The 25,293-nt window shown below is 44.2% G+C and overlaps 2 protein-coding genes and 1 pseudogene across 2 annotated transcripts; 2 read left to right on the top strand and 1 right to left on the bottom strand.

Moving 5' to 3' along the window:
* Positions 1–374: 374 nt before the first annotated feature.
* mesd (mesoderm development LRP chaperone) lies at positions 375–6,854 on the bottom strand. Its single transcript, XM_035628014.2, has 3 exons — positions 6,664–6,854; positions 4,665–4,897; positions 375–1,182 (listed from the first exon to the last, which is right to left on the bottom strand). The coding sequence occupies exons 1-3, from the start codon at positions 6,817–6,819 to the stop codon at positions 915–917; spliced, it is 657 nt and encodes a 218-aa protein (XP_035483907.2). The 5' UTR covers positions 6,820–6,854; the 3' UTR covers positions 375–914.
* Positions 6,855–10,371: 3,517 nt separating this feature from the next.
* LOC124849926 lies at positions 10,372–13,207 on the top strand (annotated as a pseudogene).
* A 4,033-nt stretch (positions 13,208–17,240) lies between these two features.
* On the top strand, positions 17,241–18,920 carry tlnrd1 (talin rod domain containing 1). The gene has a single exon (XM_035628013.2). The coding sequence runs from the start codon at positions 17,242–17,244 to the stop codon at positions 18,304–18,306; it is 1,065 nt and encodes a 354-aa protein (XP_035483906.1). The 5' UTR covers position 17,241; the 3' UTR covers positions 18,307–18,920.
* The last annotated feature ends 6,373 nt before the right edge of the window (positions 18,921–25,293 follow it).

Below are 25,293 nucleotides of genomic sequence, written 5' to 3'. Positions count from 1 at the left end.
ATCACGTCATTACGACGTGTGCATGTGTCTTCTGAAGGCAGATGAATCATCACACTATCCACTCTTATTGGACAACGTGTGTGACTCTAGCGTAACGTGACGCGCTCCCCTCTGCTGCTTTCAGGCTCTTCATGTTGGACCCCTGCTGCTGCCAGAGACCCCTGCTGCTCGCCCAATGTCAGCTGGGATTGGCTCCAGCCCCCGCCCCCCCCGCGACTATTGATAAAGCGGTAGATGAGGGATGTATATTTGTTTTCAGTCTAGAAGGTTAAAGAAAATATTCAGGTGATCAGAGGCCTGTCAAGATAATTAGTGAACACTAGCAGGTTGAGATAAGACACAGATAAGCTTCGGCAAAGAAAGATAAGCTCATGTAGATTACATAAAAAAAATTTATTTTCATATCCAGTGAAAAAATCAAACAGAAAATGTGGGCATTACTTTTGTATCAAATCTCAAAGTGCTGCTGGACGTGAAAAAAGTCTGACACAGACCAGGACCCGGACAACGACCGCCTCCGGTTCCTGACATGGCTCTGGGCACAGAAAAAAGTTTGATTAGTTTTGCCGAGTACCTTTCAAAGACATGTGCCTGCGTGCATTGGTTTTCATTTGATGATTATCTAAAGGAAAAATAACTACACCAGTCAGCGATGATGGTACAACAGATTCTAAAAAGGCTTGTGACCACAGGAGCATGATTCGAAGAAAGTACTCGTCTCTGCGGCATGTCGGTGAGGCAGAGCTGGAGGGAAAGTGATGCCAGCTCTGCGGTCCACGTTAGTTAGTTTACTCAAACCACAGACTGCATCTTCATGTGGCCCCTCCCACATCTTGGTCTTTAGAATACACATGTCTGAAGCCTGAAGACGAAAGGACCCATGGCTCCTCGTCTCTCTCTCTGCCTTAATTCCATCACAGCTCATTTTTCAGATGACTGGCGCTGTTCCCCTCAAAGTCCGGCTTCTTCGTCTCCGCCTTCTTCTTGCTCTTCTTCTTGGCATTGACTTGGTTCTTCTGGTTCCGTTTGGCACCGTCCTTCCCGCCGGCGTTCCCGGGGAACACTTGTCCCTCCACCGTGACGTCCATGCAGCGCTCCTGGGCCACGAGGAAGTCTTTGACCTCCCAAGCCATGCTGCCGTCCCGCAGCATAAAGATCACCCTGTTGGAACCCACCACGAACCTGCGGGAGGGTCACACCAGTTTAATGTACTGACGAGACAAAATGCTAAACTAAACTGTAGGTTGAAGTTCCTGTGACAGTCTTGGAAGGGGACGAGAGAATACATGTGAGATATGGTGATGTGTTAACTACACTCAAAACGTTGAAAAGTATGGAAGCGTCCATTAAGGTGAGCAGTGATGATTAGCCAAAACCTTATGATGTATCATTATTGAATGAACACGTGTTCAGAAGTAGTTTTTTTATTTTAAGCTATTTCTAGATATAGTCTTTAAAAATACCCTTTTTATTTTTTAGGCAATTGTTCAGTGACTCAAACTCTGGACATTTTGGTTTCATCTTATGCCGGCCTTAAACCTAACGTCTTTCAGGCGAGTTCACTGTCGTAGACAAATTTTTATTGTCGGTATAAAATAATGAGTTTTGCGAGAGTCATCTCGATTGTTTGGTGTAAGGTGGTGATCTGATCTGTTTTAAGTCTTTTTCTCGTCTTGACGTTCCAATAAAATGAACCATGTTTTAAGTTTTTAGTCTTCACTCATGCAGATGGTGCCGTGAACATTGTCTACAACCAATAGGTGAGCTCTTTCCAGAACCAAACAGGAAGCAGAAAAGCATGAAGGGGTCAGGGATTACATGCTGCAACATCGCATGGAGACTCTGGTGAAGCCTTGAACGCCGCGGTTTCGAAACTACCTGGTTGTGTGAACGGGGACAGAGCAACCAGGGAGTTTCGAAATCGCGGCGTTCGAGGCTTCACCAGAGTCTCCATGTGATGTTGCAGCATGTATTCCCTTCGTCTCCACATTTTGCAGTGTCTTCTCTTTTTCTTGTTGGCTTATATTTTCTGTACAAACCATTGCGCACACACTCACACTAGGACATCTAGTGGCTAAAAGCTGCCGGTGGCCAGACCACCAGCAGCTTTTAGCGACCAAAAACTGTGACTAATGACAAATTATCTTTAGATGTGACAGGGCGTCGGAATGAAGTCTTTTAAAAGTCTTTTCAGTGTCTTCTCGAAGTCGTCTAGTGTATGGGAGGCATTAGTCGTAGAAAAACAAACACTGGAGTCTAGTTTGAGTCCAAACTAAGAGTGGCCATTTTAATCAGACTTCAGCAACCTGCTGTCAGATTAGATTTGATCCAACCGATTTTACCTATTAACTCTGAAAAGAGCTACTGACTCTGTGGGACTGAATCTCAATCCATAAACAACATCCTGTTGTTGTGATGTGCATGTTACAACAACGCTGCTTCACTAGTTTGTTTAATATGACATTTCACCAAGTTTCCCAGGGAATAATTCAAGGATCTTGATGGAAACATCAGGTATATTTAGGGGCTGATATCTATAGAGACTGTTGGGCCATGGTGGAAGAACACGCTCATTCATTCATTCATCGTCTACCGCTTTATCCATTTAAGGGTCGCGGGGGGTCACTGGAGCCAATCCCAGCTAACATTGGGCGAGAGGCGGGGTACACCCTGGACAGGTCGCCAGCCTATCGCAGGGCCACATACAGATACGGACAACCATTCACTCTCACATTCACACCTACGGTCAATTTAGAGTCTCCAACGAACCTAACCCCATTCTGCATGTCTTTAGAGGAAGCCGGAGAACCCGGAGAGAACCCACGCATACATGGGGAGAACATGCAAACTCCACACAGAAAGGCCCTGGTTGAACCGGGATTCGAACCCAGAACCTTCTTGCTGTGAGGCGAAGGTGCTAACCACTACACCACCGTGCAGCCCCTACCAACTCCTTTTCGCGCATGTAAATAAAAAAAATGTATTTTATTTTAATTTTTCTTTATTTTGTTGGATGTTTTCAACAGCCGCTGTTGTCTTTTTTGTTTTTGTTGACTTTGACATGCTCGAAATAAATAAATAAATAATAAATCAATAAAAAGTAGTTGTTTGGTCCTTAAAATGTCCCAAATTTTTTTTTTTAAATGACCGTCGTGTTTATAAAAAAAATTGGAGATGATATTATGTTTTGTCCACACACCATAGATATTTAGTTTACTGTCCTAGAGGAGCAAAGAAACCAGAAACTATTCACATTTAAGAAGCTGAAATCTGAGAATTTTGACTTTTTTCTTAATAAAAACTACTTGAACCGATTAATCGATTATCAAAATAGTTGGCGATTAATTTAGTAATAGATTACTATTTTCGATTTACTTTTGCAGCTTTACCTCTTACACATTGACCAATGGGACTGCATCTTCAGCATGAGGTTAACCCGATCAGACCAGGGTCCGTGCTTTGGCTCCAGACTTTAAACCGCTGTTTGTTCTACGTGCCACCAGTTGTCACTGTCCTCACGGTGTTTAATGCTTCAAATCTTTCCTTCGGCACAAACAGGGGAGAGGCTCTAAAACTGGGGTGGGGGACCTTTTTCCTATCAAGGGCCATTTGGATTTTTAGATCATCCCCGGGGGCCATACCAAATTATTGTTCACATAACTTCTGTTGAAATTTTCAAGACCCGCAGCTCACAATGTTTTTATGGCCTTTTTAACTTAATTGAAATATCATCAAGATCATACCCCTTAATTTCATGTTTGTGGCCAATTTGAATTTTATCCATCTTTTTGTTTCTTATTGGTTGACTGCTTTCAATTTTTTAGAATCGATTCCTGTTGATTTTATATTCACTGATGTTAAGTAGATTTAGCACCATTTTATATTATGAAAGGTGATACATACAAATAAAAAAATGAAACAATAAAAAATTATTATCTCACTCACCACGAAGCTGGCATGCATCACGTTGTCCTGGTCAGCTCAGGCTGCCATTTTATCCAAGCCAATTGTCTTTTTTTTCCCGTATTATAACAAACTTTTTTTGTATATAGCACTTAGAAATCACAGGGGGAAAAAAATACGCACTTTATGAACCCAGAACTTGACTGAGAATCATCGCGTTTTAAGATTGTCTTCAGTATCTAACTAATTCTGTAATAGTTCTCAGTACATTTAATGATTAACTAATAACATGGACTACTATTGCAGAATTCGGCTATTAAATTTCTAATTAACGACATGACACTAACACAGACATTAACACTTGCCTTTCACGTCCATAAAGAAGTTATCGTCTGTCCATTTATCTTGGAAAGAACGACATTCCGCATCAACTTCTCTTTTCTTTGTCGCCATGTTCCGTGTGAAATTTTTTTTTCCTGACTTTATGTTTTGGGGGTGTATTAATGTATTGCCTCGCGGGCCGTATGTGGCCTCAGGTTCCCCACCCCTGCTCTAAAACCTCATTATGCTCTGCTCAGAAATAGCAAACAATTTGACTTCTACTAGTTGACAGCACTATTAGTTGATTAATTAGCGAGTCCACTTGACGGAAAGTTCAATCATTAAGTACAGGCCGGGTTAATGAGGAACAAATCTGCCCTCTTGGGAAGCAGCTAAACGAAGGTCTTCATTAATGTGGAACTAATTCGGTTAGTGACTACCTCTGAATATCAAAGTTGGCGTTGAAAAGGCTGCCCTGCCACAGGCCCGTGATCTCCTCCGTCTCCTTCTCAGTGGGATCCCCCGACACTGTCGCAAAGACCATCAGCGTCCTGCCCTTCTTGGACATCTTGAGCAGCTCCTCGGGCTTCGAGGGGTCCACCTTGGAGAAATCGACGGGGGGAGGGGACCTCTTGTGCTCCGGGAGGTCACCTTCTTCAATGTCATCATCCGTCTGTGGGACAAATGACATACTGGATATTTATTTATTTATAGCATTTACGAAGATAACCTTGGCGTTAATACTGAGGAATAGGGCTGCAACAGTTAAATGATTAATCGATCAGTAATCTACTCGAAATTAAATTGTCAACTTCTTTGATAATTGATTAATCGGTTCAAGTAGTTTTTATGAAAAAAAAAGTCAAAATTCTTTGATTTCAGCTTCTTACATGTGAATATTTTCTGGTTTCTTTGTTCCTCTTTGACAGTTAACTGAATATCTTTGGTAAGTGGACAAAACAAAACATCATCTTGGGATTTGGGAAACATGATTGACAGTTTTCACCATTTTATGACACTTTGTGGACCAGACAGCTAATCGATTAATCCAGAAAATAATCAAAAGATTAATCGATAATGAAGATAATCGTTAGTTGCAGCCCAACTGATGAATACTTGTTACTACATCTTCCTCCTCGGTAACAAATGTATGACTCAGGGAATTTTCTACCTCATTATAAACCATTTAAATTTGCATAAACATCCACCCAGTGGCAGAATGTAAATCAGTACATTTACTACTTATTTGTATTTCATTATATGCTACTGTATACTTCTACTTGACTACATTTTAGAGTCAAAGACTCTACTTTGTCCTTAATAACATTTAGCTGAATATTTGTTTGTTTGTTTGTTTACACAATTCCCAGTACTTGGTTCATGTTTTCTGATGGGCAACATATGGCCCTGCAAAACAGTAAAATACACTACTGCATCACAAACAATTCATATATGTGTCAGCATCACTCTATTCAGCCTGAACTCAGGTTTAGAATAAGTATAAAATTATATTCATCACAACTTCTGCACAAGTTCTGATCCGCATCACATTATTCCATTTCAAAACTCCATACTTTCTCCAGGATCACAAGTCCTTCTTCTCTGTAGATTTTTCAGACCATATTTCACATCAGAGTACAAATAGATAGATGTTTATTTCGTAATTATTATATAAATGACTATTATTAAGGTAAATAAATCATTTTAAAAATCCAACCCCTAAGATATTACATTCTGATTGAGTTGGTGTTATTCTGTTGAAACTTCATACAGAGAAAGTCCCGGTTTCTCCAGAAAGTTGATTGTGATGTGCAGATTGATATTGAAATATTGATACTTCAATTTCCGACATGACCTGTTTTAGGTGTGATGCTGTGACAACGTTTATCACTGACTGTGGGAAAATGATTGACTAGACCTGAGAGATTGTACTCTTAAATCTTTGGATTCACCTCTTTTCTTTTTTGCCATACTTATCCAGGCATGGAAATAACTCAAATCAATTTCCGTACTTTTTTCATACTGCGTAGGAACCCTGTCTTGTGACACACTGAGGGGTAAAATGTTAGAATGGACATCAGCTGGGGTCTGACTTTGCTCAGATAAAGTATGTTTGTAATTGTGAAAACACGGTTTTGCTGGTGGTGGAAAGATGTGCTCACTGAACACATAACTTTGTTGAGACACTTTAAAAACATGTAGCTGCACTGACTGTGTGTACAGGTTTCAAATAGACTCAGTGTTGAGAAGACATGTTTGGAAAAAAATGGTTTTCAACACTTCTCTATTGTAGATTTTAGTGATACCAATGTAAACATCACAACAGATGAACCACCTCTGTGGGAGCCGTGAATGACATGGCTAGCTAACGGCTAGGCTAGGCTAGTGGCTACCGTGTGCGGGCTGACTGAATGGAAAAGCATCTCTCGTTTGACGAACCTCCCACTGTTCCAGCAGCCGCGCCATGTCTGCGTCGTTGTAGTCGCGGATGTCCTTCTTTTTCTTGGGCTTCTCGTTGCTGTCGGCCGCTAAAGTGCAGAGCAAGAGGGCGCAGAGCAGCAGCGACACACATCTCAACCTGGAGTCGGACGCCATGTTTACAGATGGTGTGCGCTGATTGGCTCGGCTGGTCTGCCGGTCACGAGACGACGGGAGAGGCGCGTCAGAGCTGTAGAAGGGACGACCGGAAACTAGCAAAGGCGTGTGAGGGAATTTCAAAATAAATCAAGAATTGTTAAACTCTGTCTTTTCTTTTGAAGTAGTCTCAAACCATTTTTGCGCCTTCCATATTTTACATTGTCCATTCTTTTTTTTTTAATAGTCGGTTAATTAATGTGAATTTTAAAAGCACACAATGTATCTAAATGGCCACATCCACACCTATGTGCATCTATCTGTGGCAATACTGATCAATGAGGATATGCATGATGTCAGAAGAAAAAAAACATGTAACTTGTAGCACAAAAGGTTAACTGGCTGTCTGCCGTTGCGTAAATGTCATGTTAGACCTGTGCATTTTTTTCAGACATGGTGGATTGACCTTTCTTCACTTGCCCAAATCTTTTAAACATAAAAATGAGCTATTCATCCATAATCACAACTCCAAAACCAAATATTGCTTTCAGGATTCACCTCAGAAAATCACTAGACATAAGCTTCACATATGCTTTGAATGCAATAGTTTTTAAGGGTTTCAATTTAATTTCTTTGCTTGACTGTTCATTTTTTTCATACAAATATGAATATGCTCACAAAGCACAATAACAGAAATATGACCCTTAGTTGGAGTCAGGAAGGAGTCGCTGTCATGTTCAGGGGCAGGAAACACAGAATTGGACGACTCAAACTGTAAATACACTGATACGATCGCGAATTTGATGTCATCGAAAGCCTCATTTTCCCTGAGTGAGCATGTGGCTTGATTACTGAGACACTGTTAGGAAGCGATGCTAGCAGAGTTCATGGGGTCAAGGAGATCGGAGATCAGCCTGGATGACAGAGTGTGGAGCTGTTTCCTCTTTGGCCGACTCCACCCAATGGCACTGTGCCCCGTGCAGCTGCAAGTCCCACTGACAGTGCAACACTCACTATACCGAGAAAAACAGTTTGCTACTATGAAACATACCTTGAAGCTCCATCATTCCTTATGTACAAACACGAGATGTTGAGTGAAATTATACATTCTGCTGAGTGAAATTTACCAGTGATAAAATCCTCTTAGAGCTGAGACAAGTGTATAGAAAAAAGTGTTTCAAACTTTCTTATCAAGATTCTCTGTTTTAGGTTTATTTTTCTCCATGTAGCCTCCAACATAAATAGTTTGAACACCTTTGTTTGAGAATGTCTTTTAACATGGAGTCATGGTTTTCTCTGATGGGCTTCAGAGGTTTGAAACACACACACGCACGCACACGCTGTATTACCCTATCCACAACAATAACACACATAATATAAACTGATGGATTCTTTCAACTCCTCAATATTTCCATTCTATGCTCCAAAACAATGATCTGAAATCCAAAAATACCTGTTTCGCATGCAATGCTATAAAACCCCCTTGGCACTTCAAGGGGGCAGGCAGTAACCAAATGCATTTACGCGAGTATAATTTTTGTTCTCCATGTGCCAAAAGAACATTTTCACAGCAGAAATTTCTACACAAAACAGTGTTTTCATGTCAAAATGGCTGCCGTGGGGGCTTGTGTTTTCCGTGTTCATAGTGAATCCATGGTGATCATGCGGAGAGACCGTTCGCAACTTCAAACATCAGAATTTTCTTATGTTCTTGTTCTTAAGTGTTCACAAGTTGAGGCGTGTTTTGCTGACATTTTCAGATATGGTGGAGTACATACAGTAATTTTGTTGGCTGGTTAGTACATTTTTTAACTAATTTACTAATTATATTGAGTAAATAACTTTGCACTTATGTATTATGTCTGATGGAAATATTGATATTCACAAAAGTCTTATCTTTTTACCTCTGTCATTCTGCCTTTGATGCATTACTTAGCTTGCTACATTCTTTGCTGCTCGGTTTAAAAAAGCCACATTTTAAAACGTTACCTAAAAACACAAAAATATCCGTTCAGTAAATGAAGAATTTTTTTCATTGATTCAGTTTTCCTTTACCTTTTACTGCTGGTTATAGTTTAATCAAGAGGTAACCAACAAAAAGGGCGGTCACTGCCATTTTGAAGACTCGAGTTTAGCATTTTGGCCAGCACCATCTTGGTTTTTGAAAACCAAGTAAATAAATCTGGATGGGTGGGGTCTGGGCGCATTATTTGTCTACTGCACATCCACCTACACCGGTTGACCTGCACGCATTGACATGCACAGCCCCCAGGATTTTTCTCTCCTGGGGCTGAGGAGGGGCTTGACCAATAAGTGGGGGTGCTAAGAAAATAGTCATATCTTCAATTACTTTATAAGGAAGTTTGCATCGTATAGTTGGCAATGGCCCATTATAGTGGATGTGCAACGATCGACGAATGCTACATTCAGGTGCTCCTTGGAAAATCCAAAATTTTAATTTCTGATTCAGAAGTTGTTCGGCCTTTGGTGTTCATTAACTTGGAACTTGGAACTAAGGAAGATGTGTTTTTAAAAATGTTTTTTATTGTTTAGAGTGTTTAAACAACATATTGACAGCTGTATTGCATTACAGTATGAATGATTTCCCCCTGTAAATTCCCAATAGCACCTGGGGGGGTTCAACCGGGGCTAACTAGATTTGTGACGGGGCTACAGCCCCGGTGTAGCACCGTCATTGCACATTGGACTGTACTGTCAATCACACCACGTCCCAGCCCCAATGTATAATCTGCCTTATTGTCTATTTGACTCTTAATTAGACCGTAATTTACTAAATGAACATCTTGCTGTATTGAGTCTCGACGCCACAGAATGCTCTGGAGATAATCCTGCTCTTGTGAACACGTGCGTTGCGTCATCATATGTGAACGGCAAACACTGGAGAACGTCCAAACGCAGTTCGGCAGACATTGTCTGGAGTTCATAATTAAAAGCAGCTATAGATTTTCTATAGAAACTGACTAGCAACCAGTGGAGTTGCCCTCTGCTGGTCTCTCGAGAGAATATGGGTTGCAGGCATAAGTTTCATTTTCCAGATCGGGTGACGACATCCATTTTCATTTACAGTCTATGATTTTAACACATCAGTTACAATAATCGACTATTGAAAAACCTGAGGGGGAAATTCTGGGGGGTCATTTCTACTCGATATCTCAAGTATATTGTGATGATAATACTCATGTTCTTTTACTGATATCGACCCAGCCTGTCCCCGACCTGTCTGCTCTGTCTCTGCCCCGGTGATCGACCCAGCCTTCGGCCCCCCACAACGGATCCTGCCTGCTCCCCGACCTGTCTGCTCTGTCTCTGGCCCGGTGATCGACCCAGCCTTCCGCCCCCCACAACGGACTCTGCTTGCTCCCCCGCCTGTGGTACCATCACCTGCAGGATAGACTATGGAACCTCCTCTATGAGTATCGACATAGTTTTGCCACTGGCCCCAACGATCTGGGACAAACACATTTGGTTCAGCACTCCATCAACAAAGGGGATCCACAGCCAATCCGCCAGCGGCCGAGATGATTGCCCAAAGCCCGCCAAGCTGCTGCGGACCAGATGATACAGGAGATGAGGGATGCTGGCATTATTGAGCTGTCAGAAAGTCCATGGTCGTCACAGGTCGTAATGGCTCCAAAGAAGGACGGGAGCCCGAGATTCTGCATCGACTACCGGCCATTGAATGACAAAACGGTGAAGGACTCCTACCCACTGCCGCGGATAGACGAGTCTCTGGATTACGTGGCTGGTTCAGAATGGTTCTTCTCATTAGACCTCAATAGTGGGTACTGGCAGGTGGCCATGGCCCCAGAAGACAAAGCCAAGACTGCCTTCACCACAGGAAGTGGCTTGTGGCAGTTCACCATAATGCCATTTGGGCTATGCAATGCCCCGGCTACATTCGAAAGGCTGATGGAAAAGGTCCTTGTGGATATGCCCCCAGAGCGCTGCCTCGTCTACCTGGATGATCTCGTTGTCCATGGGCCATATTTTGACTCAGCCTTCGAGAGCCTGGTGGAGGTACTGGAGCGGATAAGGTGCGCAGGCCTGACACTTCACCCGGGAAAGTGCCGCTTACTGCGGCAGGCAGTCTCCTTCTTGGGGCAAAGGATCAGTGGAGCTGGCATCATGACGGAAGCAAACAAGGTAGCAGCTGTTAGGGACTGGCCTACTCCCACCAACATCCACCAGCTGAGATCTTTCCAAGGACTGGCATCCTATTACAGGCACTTTGTGGCTGGCTTCTCCACTGTAGCTGCCCCATGTTCAACTTACTGCGCAAAGACACACCCTACGAGTGGGGACCACAAAAGAACGCAGCCTTCCACGAGCTGAAGCAGGCCTTATGTAGGGACCCAGTACTAGTTGCACCAAACACAGAGTTGCCGTTTATCCTGGACACTGATGCTAGTAACTCAGGCCTTGGCGCAGTACTCTCGCAGCTGACCCCCGACGGAGAGCGGGTTGTTGCATACCACAGTCGTACCCTGGATAAGTCGGAGAAGAACTATTGTGTCACTCACAAGGAACTTTTGGCAGTGATCGTCACAGTAAACCATTTCAAGCACATCCTCTGCGGCCTCCTATTCACAATCCGCACTGATCATGCTGCTTTGAAATGGTTAATGTCCTTCAAAGAGCCGGAAGGACAAGTTGCTAGATGGATTGAACAGCTCCAAGCCTTTCAGTTCACCATACTGCACAGAGCCGGTGAGAGTCACATAAATGCAGACAGCCTCTCCCGTCGACCATGTGCCCCAGGCTGTCAACATAGCATCTGGGCTGAGGAACGGGAGGCAGCTAACCTACAGACAAGAGAGGTGATCTGTCGAGCCAAATTACCCAATGATGTCAGGGGGTAGGGTGAGCTGCAAACTGAAGACCCTGACCTTAAAATGGTCATGGGGTGGCTAAAAGCAGACGGCCGGCCTCCCTGGGAAGATGTGGTGGCACAATCGGCCACGGTCAGAGGTCTGTAGTCTCAGTGGCCTGGGTTGGAACTGCAGGAAGGAGTTCTAAAGAGGTGCTGGTGTGAGACAGCCACTGGAGAACCACGCTGGCAGGTGGTCGTGCCAAAAGACCTCCGGGGCGAAGTGCTGGAGGCACATAATGGGTCCCCCGGAGTAGGTCACTTTGGGGTCACAAAGACCTTAAAGAGGCTGAGGCAGGCATTCTATTGGGGCCAGAGCAGGAGAGATGTTGAGGAATACTGCCGCCGCAAGGGCCCCAAGGTCAGTCCCATGCACCTTTACAGCAGCACCGTGTTGGGGCACCAATGGACCCGGTGGCAGTCGATGTGTTGGGCCCTCTTCCCCGTACCAGCAGAGGGAGCCGGTATGTACTGGTTGCCATCGACTACTTTACAAAGTAGCCAGAGGCATACCCCCTTCCTGACCAAGAAGCAACAACCGTGGCGGAAGCCTTGGTGCAAGGAATGTTCAGTCGCTTTGGAACACCCTCAGAGCTCCACTCAGACCAAGGGCGGAACTTTGAATCACAAGTATTCGGTGCTATGTGTAGCCAGCTTGTTATCCGAAAGACAAGATCCACTCCACTTCACCCGCAAAGTGACGGGCTCGTGGAGCGATTCATGCGGACCTTAGGTGCCCAACTAGCTCTCACCACTGCCCCAGATCAGGGTGACTGGGATCTGCAGTTGCCCCTTATCCTCATGGCGTGCCGCAGTGCGGTCCAAGAGTCCACTGGCTGTACTACTGCATTGTTGATGTTGGGCAGGGAGCTTAGAACGCCGCCAGAGTTGGTCTACAGACGACCGCCCGGTGCACCAGATGCCGCGGCTGGCCCGGAGTATGTCAGACAGTTACAGGACCGCTTGGAAATGGTGCACAGGTTCGCCAGACACCAGGCACTACAGGCGGGGGTCCGTCAGAAGCGATGTTATGACACGCATGTCAAAGGGCAGGACTTCCAGGCTGAGGATCTCGTCTGGGTTTATGGACCTAAGAGGGTAAAAGGCCGCTGCCCCAAGGTGGACAGCACCTGGGTTGGGCCCTGTTATGTGGTCGAAAGAGTTGGTGAAGTCGTTTACAGAGTCAAACTGGCTCCCAGAGGTCGCACAGTTTTACTGCACCGGGATAGGATGGCGCCATACCGGGGAAATCAGCGGCCAGCTTTCCCTGTGACACCTCCCAGGGCACAGACCAGGTCGCCTCGTCACAGGAGAACCCCACTGAGGCAGCGACAGGGTGTGCCTCAAGGAGAGGTGGTGACACCCCTTGGAGCTGTGTTTCCAAGGAACGTCACTGCAACAAATGGAACGCTGCTGTTGGATCGTGACTTAAGGAGGTCACAGAGGGAACGGCGCCTTCCGGGTAGCTTTCAAGACTTTGCTCTTCTTCGCGTACGAGGGGGGGGGGGGGGGGCTATGTAGCGAACCCTGCAGGAGTAATGTAATGGAATGATGGGGAGTTCATGGGGGGAGGAGTTGTCCCTAGTTCAGCTTCATAGGCCAGTTTGGGATGGGGGGAGGAGAGAGGCGAGAGAAGAGAAGTGGAGGGAAAAGGGCAGGCAGTGCGGGAAAGAAAGCCTGTGAAGAGGAGCTGTTACACACCGTCATTAGCTAGCTAGCCAGTCTTCAGCTATCAGCTTTTATTGTTTTTGGCACTCCCCCAACCCCGTTGTTAGCCTGTACATAGGGGCAATGAAACCTGGTCCTCCAGTTGAAACGTCAGTCACGGTGTCCTCGTCATTCTGCTAGCTAGCCTGCATTGTTGGGCCGCAATGCTACAATATGATATTTTTTTTGAAAAGGTGACACTCAGAATAATATTAATAAATGTCATCATACAATTCCACTAAATACACAATAATTAACTCCAGTGACTGATAGTCATTGGGCCTCATGCAAAAACAGTTTGTACCAACAGATGTAGGAGAAATTTAGGATTGGAAGGATAATCCTTGCATGAGGCCCATAGTATTAGTTTTGCATGCTTCAGTCAGGTCATAGCCTGTTCATTCAGAAGTAAAAATCACATCCGCCTGTATCAGTGTTGAACAACGTGTTCAGGGGCAACAACCAACAGTTTCGTTTTCACAAACTCCCACGCCCTCAGTGGTTCTTTAAATACTCTGGAAGTCCCTCTCATCGTACAACCGGATTGGCTCCCTTTCGCTTTACGTCTGCCCAGCTTCCCAATGTGATTGGATACCGTCCACCTTGTTGTTCAGGCAATTGGATGATGACTGTTTCTTCAAAAATAATTTCAACAGTAGTACGATTTTCTTTTCACCACCCGAGAGAAAAAGTGACTGTATGGGGTTGTGAGGGGAGGGAAATATCACTACATCCCAAACACAGCGGCTGTGTAACTGTGAGTGCGATTCCGTTCACCGACTGCAAATGCAAATGCGTTATTATCAAAATAAAAGCCCGCTTAATTATTTGAGTTGAGTTAGAATTTTTTCTTTTGATTTTGAAAATGCAAACCCTTCTGTCATGTCGAGGGAGGAAACAAGACTTCAGATCCAGTCAAGATTGTACAGAGTGTGTACTGACAGGCCTTTTTTCAAATGTGGAGCAGGCGTATATCATCGGTTCAAATCCTAAAAGAAAAACACTTTTACTTTGACTCCTCGGACATTTAAAGGAAACACACGGGTCACTCAGAGCCGGGATTGTGGATGACGACAACACAGGCGGGCGATACGTTAGTGCTTTCGGTTAGCGATGTCAATGATGTCAGCGTAAACAATACAACATCCGACGTAGCTGTCAAAATAAAGCTTTTCCCGACAAACATGACAGAAATGGCCAACGCTAAAAAATGACTGTGTTTACTCATGGAGGCTACCGTAGTTTTCTCGAGTATTTCGATTTTATGCTACCTCTCCACAATACTAAGAGATTTAACATTTTAATTTGTTAGAGATGTTGCAGACAAAATATATTTTCTATTTGGGGAATTACGATTTTTTTTGTATGCTACAATATTAAACTTCACGACATTTGTATACTGACCCTATTAATATTACAGTATGTTATTTTACTTGCCCGTAACCTTCTAAAAAACAGGAAATTGTTTTTCCAAGGGCAATTTCAACATTTCCCTAAGTTCAAATCTTTGAGTACTTCCTCCATCATAGCAGTTTAAAGATACACATATCGATACACATATGAAATGTGACGATTTGTCTGAAAATGTAACAGCAAGCAAGGCTTTAGCCAAGGACATTTGAAATACTGTGGCCGAGTTAAAAATAAAGTCGCAATATAGAATGGGAGTAATAAATAACAAGTTGTGTCGGAAATGTCAGAAAGAAGCGGGTACTTTATTACACTGTATTTGGGAATGCACAACTATCCAGCCCTTCTGGAGAATCGTTTTTGGAACATTTGGGCAATTGGGCCGGAAGAAATTTACCAAAAACCCCAAGACTTTGTCTACGAGGTGCACAACATATCAAGTAAAGAGTTTTCTGTAATCACGGCTGGCGTTACAGTAGCTGCCAGGACGATACTTAAACACTGGAAAATGCATAAAACTCCAGGATTAAAAGAGTGGGCAAACGACATGATAAAAACAGCTTCATATGAGCATGATGCTAAACAGGATGAATGCTGTTAACGAGGATAAAGCACCAGCATGGGATAGTTTTTGGACATATCACACACAGGTAGCCGCTACTCTTTGGAAACGATACGCCTGCTTTTATTTTGAATAGACGACGAGCTTCCGGTGTGAGCCAGGCCGGCGACTCGCTTGACGCAGCGGGGATGTCTCATGGCAGGGCAACAGCCAGTCCTACAAGTAGAAGCAGCCGTTGAAAGTCCTCGGAGCTCGTCGGCCACCGCGTTGACTAAGAATCGTATCACCGGCGGCGTCGGCGACGTGAGATGACGGAACCGGCCGGCGGACGTGGTGGTGGCGCCGTCGACTTCTGAAGCGAAAGGGGAGACTCGCGTTGCTACAACTCTGCTAAGTCCAGCAGCCGCTCCGCTGGACCACACCCTCCCCGCTTCCTCATAGCGCTGCGAGCGGGAGCGCGCAGCGCCACTTTGAATCTCCGGGAATAACGGCCGCTTCTTCCAGGACGCCTGTGCGGTTCCGGGGACCGCGGCGGGGGACCGGGGGGACGGGGACCGGCCGGGGCGAAGAGGGTCAAACGTGCAAAGGCCGCCGACCGGCATGGGTGTGAGAGGCGACTCCCCACGGAGGACACGCGGGGCCGCACGCTCTCCTGTCCCGAGCTGAGACGCGGCGGAGGCGGAGGGCGGACGATGCATACGGAGCCGAGGCGACCGGACCAACTGCTACCTTCCAGCCCGGGGCTCTGTCTGAAGAAGAAGAGGTTGAAAGTGGATTGAGGGGTCCGCGCTTTTCTTTGTTTTTCCTGGGGACCGTTGCCCCCCCATCCTCGGTGGATTTCTTCTTTCTTTTCTTTTTTTTTTTTTTACTTTTAGAGGGAGGGGACACGAGAAACGATGGTGCCGGAGGGGAGCGCAGGTCTTCCCGCGACCCAGAAGAGACGCCCGGGCGTCGGCCCGTTCGCAACACGCACGAGCACCACAGGCCGGTCACACTCGGCGGGAGCAGGTCGGACGAGGTCTCGGTGCTGTGTCGGGCTATTCGCTCCGGTGCGAGCGGACGCTAAATGACATCCCATTGATTTCAGTAACCCCCCCCCCCCCCCAAAAAAAAGAAACAAAAAAAAAGAAAAGTTGAGCAGATGTCATCCCCAGTTGGGAATGTGTCGTTTGAAAAGATAAGGGGCTTCTGACATTGTAAGGGTTTTGGTTATTTTTTTTTTAATTATTATTAAAGAAAAGAAGAAAAAAAAAACTAAACCTGTGAATCTGTTCCACAAAAACTAAAAAAAGCTGGGACTGCAGCGAGAATATTGACTTTTTAGTAACAATGTTCTTCAGGGCATTTAATTTTTTATTTTTCCATCCATTTTAGATAAGATCATATAACTTCCAACACTGATTCTGACGCAGAAGTTGCAGGCACATTTGATCGGCCGCTGTCACGTGCTCACATTACTAATGACTGAAGGCAGGTAGCTGAGAACATGCCGGATCATAGTCCAGACTAATTCAAATCTACTTTATGAATTCAGACGGGAGCGAATGCAGTAATTGAGATTTTGATTGTTCCACATGTCTTCATTGAGAGTACATGTCCTTGTGTGTCACCATGTAATGTACAGTTGATTATCTATACTCTGAAGGAATTTAAGGAAGACTGTTTGGCCAGTTGTTATTTAAAGGAGTTTTAAATTTTTCTTTCTAAAAAGCAGTGAGGTGAAGCTTCTCTTGCAGAAGTCTTAAACAGTACGATGCAGTGTGGCGCGACAGTAGACTACAAATAATTGAACCCCTCCAGAAGAGCAGTTTGACCCTCACCCCTAACCCCTCCACACACACACACACACACACACACACACACACTCCTCCTTATTATGGCTAGTGGTGGTTCTGGCAAATCGGCTAGCGAGGGATCGACCAGCACACCCGGCGGCAGTTTGCAGCAGAGAAAGCGCCTCTCCTCCATCTGTGACACATGTAAGGGCAAGATGCAGCTGGTGGCCGACCTCCTCCTGCTGGCCAGCGAGACGCGGCCGGTCATGACCTCCGAGGGTTTGGCGGTGGGCGACACGTTCGACCAGTGCCGCGACACGGTCATCGCCCGGACTAAAGAACTCTCCATACTTACCCACGATATCCAGAGCCAGCTCAACATGGGCCGCTTCACCGAGGTGGGGGACCGCCTCCTGGAGATGGCCGACCTCGTGGTGTCCTTGACCGAGTGCTCTGCCCACGCCGCGTACCTGGCGGCCGCGGAGACGCCCGGCTCGCAGCCCTGCCTGCCAGGTCTTGTGGACCGATACAAGGTGACCCGCTGCCGGCACGAGGTGGAGCAGAGCTGCGGCGTCCTCCGAATCACACCCCTGCTAGACCTCACCCCCCAGGTCCTCCTCGAGCTCTCGCAAAACATCTCCACCAACCTCAAGACTCTGACGGACATCTCGTCGCTGGCCAGCGAGAGGTCCAGGGATCGCTTTGCGAAAGAGCAGTTCAAGCTGAGCGTCAAGAGCATGAGCACAAGCGGCACGGCCTTCCTGGCCTGTGTGAAGGAGGTGAAAACGCAGCCCAGCGAGCTGACCAGGAACCGCTGCGTCCTCTTCAGTGCTGCCCTGGTCCAGGCTGTCAGCGCCCTGGTTGGGTTCGCCACAGAGCCTCAGTTCCTGGGGAGAGCTGCGAGTATCTCCACTGAAGGGAAGGGGGTACAGACTGCAGTTTTAGGGGGGGCCATGAGTGTGGTTTCAGCCTGCGTCCTCCTCACTCAGGGCCTCAGGGACGTCGCCCAGCATCCGGAGAGCAGCTCCAAAATGGCAGACTACCGGGAGCGTCTGCGCAACTCGGCTTGCGCCGTGTCCGACGGCTGCACCCTGCTCACTCAGGCACTCAGAGAACGCTCCTCTCCAAGGACTCTGCCGCCAGTCAACTCTCATTCTGTGAATTAGGCTAGGAAGAGGCAACTTAATCACCACCCTCTGTCCTAATCCAACGTACCAAAGAGACTCAATTGGGTTGTCCCAGTTCATCAGGTTTAGAGTCAAGAGTAACATCATACAAAGGCTGTGGTTCTGTCCACGTGGGAGAAAGTGTGTTGGAACGCGAAGAAGCACAAAAATCTTCCGCTGCGGGGTTTCGCGTCGCGCTGGATGCGACTCGAGCCGCATTGGAAACTGACTGTTTGACCCGGCCGCGCCCGACAGCCCGCTCTCACCAGCAGCCTTCGAAACCTGAAAAGTTTACCTCAGTTTTTCAGCTCCGGTGGAAACACCAGTCCTGATGATGGATGTAGCCTCGCTGTGTAAACCTATGGTTAGCTGACCTGCTCAGTTACACGTGCTTTGTGAGATTGGATGAGAGTGATCTGAGTGTCTCAATGGTTGCTGTTTTTTTTGTTTTTTTTCAACATGTGTGAATTCGTAATTGGTAAAAAAAAAAAGCTGCTGTGAGTGTGTTGCCATAGGTTTTACACTATTTACCAGATGTCGCATAGTATTTTCAAGTGTTTTGATCATGCATGTAATGGAGTATTTATTTCAACTATTAAAAATGTTGTTTCTGATATGTTTTTCTTGTTGGATGATGTGCTTTGAAAGCACCAGTTGGATTTTAAAGGATCTATTCACCCAAATAATTCAAGGACATATTCCGTAGTGTGTTCCTGGTGATAGTTTGGTTTTATTTGTCCAAGTTTCGCCATTTGTCTTTGAGATTTCTACTTCCATTACATTAGAATGGAGGTAAATGAACTGGGGGGGAAAAAACACTTTCTAATAACGCAGCCTGTAAAAATGCTTTTATGATATGTTTAACTAATTTTATTGTTAATGCAACAATTCTTTGTACTTGACTTAAAAGTTGTTACTGAGAAAATTCACAGTCCTATAAAAAAATCAAGTGGACCTTTTTTTTTTTTTTTAACCCACCATTCTTATTTATACCTCTAATTCGTGTACAAAGCATGGATAAATTATTTGTTTACCTTCAATAAAAGCTGTAGTTTGAGCTCATACAAATTTAGTTCAGGTTGTCTCATCAGGAGTTGCTACGAAAAACGTAATCGCCATCAAACCTGATTTTTGGGGCCCCTGTACTTTCTAGAAAGTTTTTCCCTTGATAACGGAACATGTTGATTTTCAGCAGTTTAAACAAAAAAAATACAACTAACAGCTGACGATCGGCCTCAGTGATATGAGCGTCGGGGCAGACATCTTGGAGACATTTATCGTACAATTTGGGGCAAATGACACCAAATCTACACTGTTAATAACAGACGGTTTGGCTCACAATAACAATAGGTTGTGTTCATCCTTTAGAGTTATGACATCTATTGAAATTACTGAGGACATTAAGAGTCATAAAGAACAATTGATTACCATGTACTTTATAATTGACCCAATCATTTCAAGCTGGTCCAACTTAAAACCCCCCATGTTTAAAATATGGATTAACTGAAGATACATCATTGGCTCAAAGTTGCTTTATGAGATTTCAAAAGGTAAAACTATGAAATGATTAGAAACCTGTCAAAAACAAGTTGAGTAAATTCAAGATGACTGATTGAATCAATATCTCCTACATTATGATCACGTTATTGCTACTTCACTTGAGCAACTTTGTGTTAGTGACGGCAGAATAACGACGTCAGGCTAGTCCCCCCCCCCACGCATCAACTGCATGAAGTTGGAAGTGTATGTACACCATATGTGTCATTTACGCTGAGGACATGTCCCCACCCCTTATTGAAAGGGCCAATTTTGTCTGCACCACTATAACAATATAATAAGTGCTATAATTCATAACTATCCTGTGGTAGGCGCGGCGTTACCGTAGGAGATTAACAGGCTGTGTGTGTGTTTATTGTGCCAATGATGACAATTGACAATTTATTGACGAGAGGGCACGAACAATTGGATAGCGGCAGTGTGAAAGAAGGACAAACGAGACGTTAGAGTTAACTTATGTTTTTTTTTTTAATCAAAAACGGATCAGCTAAAGAAAAAAAAAACAGGATAGAAGGACGTGCTACTTTGGAAAAACATAACATAACTTATCCGGAGAAAAAAAAGGGGCAACCAGGACCTGAGTTTGGATTATAATGTTGGATGACAGTTTCAACAATGTTACGGGGAGACACGACAGCGACATGTAATAGTTGTTGTTTTTTGTCCCCACCACTTTTCAAGACAAAGTGACGCCCGATGATGTACACTATATTTCAACCTGTGTTACAGACACGCAGCGCATGTTCATGATTGACACAAGACAATATAGTTAAGTAATAAATTCACTTAAGTGAATGAAGCAACTTAATTATCTGACCTCAAGACGTGTGTCCACAAAGAGCGACCGGGTTGGTATGAGTCATACCAACTGTGTTCTTGTGGTTTTTTTCTTCACAGCTCAAAGCTTTAACTACCAGATTTGAAATGTGTACTGTGATTTCAAATATGACACAACGAAGGACACTGGTAGATTAAATTAAATTTTAATAATTTTAAACTGTCACTGAACTCACCACAAGTGTGTTTATGATACATCTGCTGCCTCTATTCTCATCATCATCTTCCTCATCAGACCAGTGTAATCCAGTAACCACAGATTTATCTTTCATTTCCTATGTTTCATTTCTTTGTTCCTATGAAAAAAATTAATTTCAGTTGGAATTACACCTGAAGTAATTTATAACAATACGATTGTGTCAACACATCTCATTGGAATTTTGATTGCAATTTAAAATAATTGAGTAAAATGGCATTTCTATGTCAACGCTATACATTTAATGAAGTAGAATGCAGATGCCTTCAAGAAAAGAGAGTATCTATGTGTTTTTGTAATTTGAGTGGATTAAGAAAGATGTTTTTCGTTCTGAGCTCATTATTTGTCGGTGGGAATTTGATTTAAAAAATAGTAGAATGGGGACATAAGTAACAAAATTAGCTACTTTGTTTTGTTGTATTATTAATTGTGACTCCTTACAGCAATAATAATAATAATCTCAGGCAACACAAACTAAAAACAAAGTGGTGGAAGAAGTAACTTTTAACTGTAAAGCTTTATTTTGAAATAAAACTTTTACTAAAAGCAGTTATACCACACTAGTATTATTGGTCAAATGTACATAAATCATTATAAGTAAAAAACTAAAAACGAACACAATTTACAGGAAATTTGTTCCTGTCAATATTATATTTTCTTGTTTTTTTTCATCTACACTTGTGCTGAAACAACTGGTCAGTTATTTGTCCATTTGAGCATCCCCCCCCCCCAAAAAAAAATCAGCAACATTTTTAATAACTGATAGTAATTTTTAGATAGTAATTGTATCCCTAGTCTACAGATTCTGGTGCTTATGTGTCTGTTTTTTATGCCCTGGTTGACAGAATCAACCAGCCAAAAAGTTGTTCAGCAACATTGTGAATCCTGAACCAGCTCCAGCCGGTTATCAGGCTGGAAGCCTGACCTTTGACCTCCCCGAAGAAGAGGAGGAATGGATCAATGAAATGTACCTCGTGTGATTTCCACCGTTATTCGGACTTCTGGTCAAACAAAGAGCTGGCAGGATTCTCTTCCTGAACACAAGCCTACAAACCCGTGCTCGAACAGGCCACTGCACCCAGTCATTTCGCAGGCCGAGCACTGGAGTGACTGAAGTTACACCACTGGTTGAACCCTATGAAGGAGTATATTACCATCTAAATAACGGTGAATTATTTCACCACTGACTTCAGACCAGGTTTTTGTCGATCAATCACTTTCCACGTGCCTGACCACACCTCCTCTTAACACCAACATGCCCATGGGCACTCCGATTTGCTATTTAAGCGAAGCCGGTGGGGGTCAGTCAACAACAATCCACGAGCAACGTCTCTTTGCCAGTTTCCGGCCCCGGGCTTAAGATAAGGTCTAATATTATTACACAGAGTATCTCCAGGCGATTATACACAAAATGTTCTGCTGCCTCACAACTTTGTACTTTTGTCACTAGCAAAGCAACTATTGAAGCATTTGTTAGATTCGACAACGGAAATAACTCTACAGCACCCGTGGGTCTCTGTACTGTGCTGCTCTTGTATATGATATATACAAGAGCAGCAGAATTATAGTAAATTCTGATTTTATCTGATATTTTACATTGGTTAAAATATATTTTACATTAGGTACTATCCACTTAAATCAATAAAGTATATTTTTTTTTATAGTAGTTAGATATTATAGTTAGGTCTAAGTGTCACAGGCTTGAAGGAAAGGGACCAAAATTAAGGTACTGGAAAAATGATTATTTAATAACTAAGGTAACAAAAAAAACGTAGTCATTTAGAGAAAAAATAAATGAAATCAACTAAAACGGCATAATAGAGTTCCTGAAATTCAGTTATTGCTTTTGGTTTTGGTGCACCACCCTAACATTTCTGGGGGCACCGCTGTACGTAAATCAGCCCCCCCTGTGTTCTCTGCCCTCAGCAGTTGGAACTGGGTCACACCCTCGCCTCTGGACGAAAGCCGCCATGAGATCTGTGTTCTGGCAATCTCACACAACCCCAAATTCTCTTTTAATGAAATGTATTACATAGGGATGAACCTTCTGTAGGATCTGGGGCCGGATCTGAGCTGAATTCTTTCAGGTAACCCTGACGTGACTCCGCAGAGGGTTTTTGCCAAGTTTGGCATCCTGAGTGTTAGGACATGAGTTCTGCACACAGCCTCACGCCGATAAACTAACCAAACAGATGTCTCTGCTTTTTGGCCATTTCTGATCAATTTACTCATTTCATTTTTTCACCCTGACATGACGTGAGTGATCAAGAGTGATCACACTCAGATGAAATAAATAATGGAATAATAATATACAGGTAATAAACAAGACATTCAAATTCATTAGACTGTTCACTGATATTCCATCTGTCTCCCTGAGGACCACTTTGGCTCAGTTAAGCTTGTAATTGCACTGTGAGTTAACACTTTTTGAAACTACTGTTTCCACGGTCAAGGATGACCCATGATTCTTTCAGTTGTTCAAATAAAAGTGAATACGAACACTAAAAGAATTGAGAGTGACACTGTCAGCGGTCTTCCTCTCGCGGAAGGACAATCTTCTTCAAGAAATCCAATAAAATTGCTGTTCTGCTGAGTCACACAGTTAACTGTGACTTGTAAATCCAGTGCTTGAGCCCTTTTTCTGGCACCATACAGAGCTTTTTCAGCCTTCCTGTCCTGCACTCGGTGAAGCCAGAAGTGTCGGCCCACAACAGGAAGCCTATAGCCTGCGCTATCAGGAGTGGCTTCCTTCACACGGCACATTGCTGGAGTCGTAATTTTGGGCAAAAGGTTTCGCCCATTTCCTGCTGCAAGGGGGGAGAGCACTCGCCTCTTTTCTTCTCCCCAGGGGAGCTGCCATCACCATCGGCCAGTGGAGGCCGGACCATTTCTTCACACAGACACACATGCTGATATTTATACATATATAAACTGCTTCAGGACATACTGGACCAGATTTCAGGTATCTCAATGTGCATTTTATTTTCAATGCCCCAAGTTTGGCCGTACATGAGGTGGCTGTCTTTGTGCTTGCCAGGCAGGTCAACTGTTAGTTTTTCCTGCTACGTTGTAGCAACCTGAGAAGAGTAAACTGATCCTGAGTGCATTATTCATGTGCGGCTGATTAAATGACAGTGCTTTTTTCTCTGAAACAGGGGATCGTTGCGAACGCTTCAAGCGACAGGATGTCATGTGACACCGCTGCCAGCTTATCAATAAACCAGGGGACGACCTGCGGCAAGAGAATGTGACTCACTGTTTAGTCAATGAATTGTCATTTTCCTGAATGAATTACGACGTGAGATCACTCATCGTGTGTACAGTTGACATTGACACCTGTGATCTATAATGGCAGCAGAGTCATTGCTAACATTGCAGACAAAGTGAGGTCACACCCGCACCTCCGCTATAAGAGATATGTGAATATGAATTCTTCTTGAAAATAAGCCTTTCCTCCGAGAATTAGACGGCAAGACTTCCACTGATTCCCCCGCGCTCAATCATGCACATGATGTTGAAATAAAAATACAGAGAAGAGTTTATAAACAAGTTGACTCGTATTTTTTGGCTTGAAAATGGACAGGCGTCTCCGAACATTGCATTTACATTGATTTTTCAAAATCTTGTGCAAAGAGGACATTTCAAAAGACGGTTGTTTTGACCAAAAAATATTTCGCAATATTTCCGGCCGGGAATTTGACTCCATCTCAGACGACCCCGTTCACATGGATCACCAGACTGCTCATTTTCAAAACCATGGATGTATCAGGTACCGGACACATTTTGCCACACGGTTCATCTGGGAGGAAAGAACATTCATTCATTTTAACATTTCATTCATTTAGCAGACGCTTTTGTCCAAAGCGACTTAGTACTAAGTGCATTCCAGCGTGAAGATACTACCCAAAAAAAGAATCATGCGAGTACACACGTAATTATCAAATAGGCAAAAATTGCTCCTTTATAGATTTTTCTGTCTGTTTTAATGATTCGCTGGACTAAGGCGCAGTCTGAGCAGGTGAGTTCTCAGTCGGTGGCAGAACGTTTGTAGGGGTTTCTGCTGTCCTGATGTCAATTGGGGAGCTCGTTCCACCATTGGGGAACCGGGATGACAAACAGACGGAAAGTTATCCAGATTACACAATTCAAACATTTGGGACTGACCAACAAGTATAGCCTGTCTGAAAACGGACTTTTCCAAGGCTGTGGGTGAACCAGACAAAAACTCGGTTGGATTATAGCCACGTATATAACAAGCTGGACACGACGCACAGGTCCCTCGGTGAACGTGTCATCATGAATCATCTATTTTGTAGCGTTTAGCTGCATCTGTTGTCGCGGTCCTTTGTTTCTCTTTTCTTATTTTTGTCTTTATCTCTCCTGCTCAGCTCCACCTT

The sequence above is a fragment of the Scophthalmus maximus genome, chromosome 4 (genome assembly GCF_022379125.1).
Source record: "Scophthalmus maximus strain ysfricsl-2021 chromosome 4, ASM2237912v1, whole genome shotgun sequence".
Taxonomy (NCBI): domain Eukaryota; kingdom Metazoa; phylum Chordata; class Actinopteri; order Pleuronectiformes; family Scophthalmidae; genus Scophthalmus; species Scophthalmus maximus.
This window is presented reverse-complemented; position numbering and strand designations above follow the sequence as displayed.